This window comes from Malurus melanocephalus, unplaced genomic scaffold, assembly GCF_030028575.1.
Source record: "Malurus melanocephalus ecotype Western Australia unplaced genomic scaffold, MMel_1.1 scaffold_1306, whole genome shotgun sequence".
Taxonomy (NCBI): domain Eukaryota; kingdom Metazoa; phylum Chordata; class Aves; order Passeriformes; family Maluridae; genus Malurus; species Malurus melanocephalus.
In genome coordinates, this window is record NW_026624538.1 from 30912 (window position 1) to 36019 (window position 5108).

Sequence of the window (5108 nt, forward strand, 5' to 3'; positions counted from 1 at the left end):
TTGGCACACTGTGATTGCCTGCTGAGCCCATAGGGAATTGGAGTGAGAGCAGCCCTGGCACACAGGGGTGGCATGGTTTAGCAGGCACAGGAGAAGGCTGGCACACTGTTCTTGCCTGCTGAGCCCATAGGGAATTGTTAGAGTGAGTACAGCCCTGGCACACATGGGGTGGCATGGTTTAGCAGGTACAGGAGAAGGTTGGTGTGCTGTGATTGCATACTGAGTTCATAATGAATTGTTGGAGTGAGTGCAGCCCTGGCACACAGGGGAGGGATGGTTTAGCAGGCACAGGAGAAGGCTGGCATGCTGTGCTTGACTACTGAGTTCATAGGGAATTGTTGGAGTGAGTGCAGCCCTGACACACATGGGTGGGATGGTTTAGCAGGTACAGGAGAAGGTTGGCACACTGTGCCTGCTGAGCCCATAGGGAATTGGAGTGACTACAGCCCTGGCACACAGGGGTGGCATGGTTTAGCAGGTACAGAAGGTTGGCACGCTGTGCCTGCTGAGCCCATAGGGAATTGTTGGAGTGAGTACAGCCCTGGCACACATGGGTGGCATGGTTTAGCAGGGACAGGAGAAGGTTGGCACGCTGTGATTACTGAGCCCACAGGGAATTGTTGGAGTGAGTGCAGCCCTGGCACACAGAGGAGGGATGGTTTAGCAGGCAGGAGAAGGCTGGCATGCTGTGCTTGCCTGCTGAGCCCATAGGGAATTGGAGTGAGTACAGCCCTGGCACACATGGGTGGCATGGTTTAGCAGGTACAGGAGAAGGCTGGCACGCTGTGCTTGCTGAGCCCATAGGGAATTGTTGGAGTGAGTACAGCCCTGGCACACATGGGTGGCATGGTTTAGCAGGCACAGGAGAACGCTGGCACGCTGTGCTTGCCTGCTGAGCCCATAGGGAATTGTTGGAGAGAGTACAGCCCTGGCACACAGGATGGGATGGTTTAGCAGGTACAGAAGGCTGGCACACTGTGCCTGCTGAGCCCATAGGGAATTGGAGTGAGTACAGCCCTGGCACACAGGGGTGGGATGGTTTAGCAGGCACAGGAGAAGGTTGGCACACTGTGATTGCCTGCTGAGCCCATAGGGAATTGGAGTGAGTGAGTACAGCCCTGGCACACAGGGTGGGATGGTTTAGCAGGTACAGGAGAAGGTTGGCACACTGTGCCTGCTTGCTGAGCCCATAGGGAATTGTTGGAGTGAGTGCAGCCCTGGCACACAGGGGTGGCATGGTTTAGCAGGGACAGGAGAAGGTTGGCACGCTGTGCCTGCTGAGCCCATAGGGAATTGGAGTGAGTGCAGCCCTGGCACACAGGGTGGGATGGTTTAGCAGGCACAGGAGAAGGCTGGCACACTGTGCCTGCTGAGCCCATAGGGAATTGGAGTGAGTGCAGCCCTGGCACACAGGGTGGGATGGTTTAGCAGGTACAGGAGAAGGTTGGCACACTGTGCCTGCTGAGCTCATAGGGAATTGTTGGAGTGAGTACAGCCCTGGCACACACAGGATGGGATGGTTTAGCAGGCACAGGAGAAGGCTGGCACACTGTGCTTGCCTGCTGAGCCCATAGGGAATTGTTGGAGTGAGTGCAGCCCTGGCACACAGGGTGGGATGGTTTAGCAGGGACAGGAGAAGGTTGGCACGCTGTGCTTGCCTGCTGAGCCCATAGAGAATTGTTGGAGTGAGTGCAGCCCTGGCACACATGGGTGGGATGGTTTAGCAGGCACAGGAGAAGGTTGGCACACTGTGCCTGCTGAGCCCATAGGGAATTGTTGGAGTGAGTACAGCCCTGGCACACATGGATGGGATGGTTTAGCAGGCACAGGAGAAGGTTGGCACGCTGTGATTCCCTGCTGAGCCCATAGGGAATTGTTGGAGTGAGTGCAGCCCTGGCACACAGGGGTGGCATGGTTTAGCAGGCACAGGAGAAAGTTGGCACGCTGTGCTTGCACACTGAGCCCATAGGGAATTGTTGGAGTGAGAACAGCCCTGGCACACATGGGTGGGATGGTTTAGCAGGTACAGGAGAAGGTTGGCACGCTGTGATTGCCTGCTGAGCCCATAGGGAATTGTTGGAATGAGTACAGCCCTGGCACACATGGATGGGATGGTTTAGCAGGCACAGGAGAAGGTTGGCACGCTGTGATTGCCTGCTGAGCCCATAGGGAATTGTTGGAGTGAGTGCTATGGGGTTGCTAGCGGGATTTCTTTGGGGTCAGGGGTTGTGTTTCCAGTTGGAAATAATGTTTTGGAAGTACCAGTGAGGCCCTGGCACAGCCCCTGGATCCCTTTGAGTGCCCAAGGCCAGGCTGGGCATTGGGGCTGGGACACCCTGGGACAGTGGAATATGTCCCTGCCATGGATGGGGTGGAACAGTGATGCCTTAGGATTTTTAGTTTCTCTATTTTCGTGCATCTGTATTCTTGTACTTCCCTAGTACAGCACTAAAAAACTCCCGTTCTTTCATCTTTAGACAAAACAATCCCTCTCTGAGCCTGAATTCAAGGACACCTCACTGCCCAAGAGCCCCAAAATATGTAAACAACAGTGAGTTGAGAAGAAACAAGTTTGGGGTGGGTGACATCATCACCTGTAAAGATCATTAGAGAATTAAGACCCAATATGTTAATAAGGCAGAACTTAAAAAAGGTGAAGATCTCGTGACCCGGTGTCCATTTTGGGTGTAGCCTCAGGAGGAGGCTTTGTCTGCCCTAATGTACCAGTAGGCCTGTTAAGCCTGGATTAAAGTTGTGTATTCTCATTCTCTTAAGTTTGTCAGGGCTCTCTTTCAAATCAGCCTGATTGATAAGGCATCAACAGGAGGAGCTTTAAGGTCCCTTCTAAACCAGTCTGTGGTTCCATGATTTTATTGTGGTTTGTGCATTTGTGCAAATGTTTGTGCAGATGTGTCCAAAACACATTTGGTGTATTTGGTGAGCTCTCCCATTTCTGTGCAAGGCAGGGAGTTTGCCTTAAATCCTTTCCTTCTCTTAAAAGGATTGTGTTTATCTTCAAAGCGACCTTGTGTCATGGTTTAAATATTCAGGAACAAAACTGCAGGAAAGATAAGGGGCTGCTTTGGGAATTCACTGAGAGTTTGCTGTTGTTAAAAATGCTGCACTATTTTTGCACTGTCATGTGCTTGAACTGAGGGGGAACTTTGCTTCTACACAGTTTGAAAAAAAAAACCTGCAATTCTGGATCTCAATTTCCCTCTAAACCATGTTAAAGTGTTAAAATAATGGGATGAGTGTATCTGCTGAAGGAAAAGCTTTTGGGATCAGTRTTTGCAGTTTCTTGGAAAGGGATTGAGTCAATTATAGCACACAGATTGTTACAGCACAGAGCACTGGGCATGGCAAAACTTCCCAACAGCTGGAGGATGAAAAATAGGAGAGCTGATTCTGCAGGTGGAAACCACATCAAATTGGATTGGAAASCAGGTGCACGTTTTACAGGCTCTCAAGGACATGGTGGATTTGCCATTATTTTGAGTTAAAACCAGATTATCTTTCCAGAAAACATGCTTCCACCACAAATTTTCAGTGTCCATTAGGACAGGGACAATTTAATACCTCGAACTAAAGGGAAGGAGGCAGAACACTCTGGTCCCATTTGGCATCAAACTGTGAAAGGTGATTTCAGTGCTGCTGTGAAAATTAAACCCCTAAAATCCTGGAGGAAATGCCAGATTTACAGCTGAGAGCTTGGAGCAGCCTGGGACAGTGGGAGGTGGCACTGAATGGGATTTTAAATCCTTCAAACCCCACCCATTCCATGATTTTTCTGGAAAGGCTGTATCATGGCAAACTGTCCCTCTGGGGTGATATATTTGGGGAAAGCTGATCAAAGCATCTCCCCAGAGCAGAAATACAATTTTCTAACTACTGTAGAATTGAGGTGCTAATTACCTGAGGAGTTCTGCTCACAAATGTACCTCATGAGCTTCATGAATCCGAGGCAGATGCTCTGTTCATACTGCTTCTCTTTCATTTTTATACAGGCCCACTTGGCTTTCCCATATTGCCTCTTTTCATAGAGCAGATCTCCCAGCTGCAAACAGAGAGAAAAATTCAGGGTTTTAATTTCATCATCTTAAAACTTCAAACAAATACAAGTTGAGCACAAAAACTGCATCTTTTTTCAGCTCTTTTGTTCCTTGAAAGGAATGTGAATTAAAATCCTCACCCTTATAAACCAAGGAATACACTGCTGATTTTAGATCAAAACTGACTTCAGCAGTTTTTAKGTAGTTCTCCTTTAAAATAAGGAGCTGTCATATTTTGGACTGGCAGAATTAAACATTTAGTTGCAATTACCACTGAATAACCTTATTTTTAGGTGTAGTTGTTACAGTAATACTGAGAAATTTCTTTCCAGCTTTTCATTACAACGTAGTCAAGATTCCCAAACTGTTGACATGAAATGCACTCAAATGATGGTATTTATAAATGTGATTTATAGGGATCTATTTAAAAGAAATGGGACCAAAAATTCCTCATGGATGGTCARTAAAGGTTTTCATGGTTTGTTGAGTTAAGGTTAGAACTGGTTTGGACATTTCCTGAGCTGTRCATGAATTTCAGTTTTTTATAAGAGGATAAGATGGGTTTGCAAATTGCTGTTTTGTTTGATAATGATCCCTGATACAGAAGTACATTTTTGGTTTTAAATGCAGATATTCATCTCTTTCAARTACTCTTTGCTAAGGCTTTATTAATGTGACTGTGTAAAGGATTTAAGTGAGGAAATGGGTATTTTATTTCAAATGTCAGAGAGGTTTTTGTTAAATTAATTATGTCACAAAGGCTGTAATTCTCAGCCATTTTCTGGCTTTCCTGGCAGTTTCTACTGCGCAAAAAAGAAAATTACACATGTATAGGGGTGAGATTGGAATTACCCAGTTACAGTGCTTTGCCCCTGATGTTCAAAACCCTGAAAAATTCCAAGAATTGCTGAGGAGCCCCATTTGTGGGATCTGGGTGGGAATGTACCTTCTCCTTGCGCTGGATCAGCGTGAAGGGGATGCTCTGTCTCTCCTGGGGGTTGTTATTYCTGGTCAGCTGCTGGATGGGCTCTGCCATATCTGCAACAAAACCACACA

At 47.5% G+C, this 5108-nt stretch overlaps 1 protein-coding gene across 1 annotated transcript in view; it reads right to left on the reverse strand.

Moving 5' to 3' along the window:
- The window catches only part of LOC130586784 (heme-binding protein 2-like), a 17134-nt gene that overhangs the window by 4218 nt on the left and 7808 nt on the right, over nucleotides 1-5108 (reverse strand). The window contains exons 2-3 of the mRNA XM_057387692.1: nucleotides 4999-5090; nucleotides 3916-4057 (exon numbers count right to left, since the gene is read on the reverse strand). Coding sequence (XP_057243675.1) covers nucleotides 3916-4057; nucleotides 4999-5090 — 234 coding nt within the window. The remainder of the gene's footprint in view (nucleotides 1-3915; nucleotides 4058-4998; nucleotides 5091-5108) is intronic.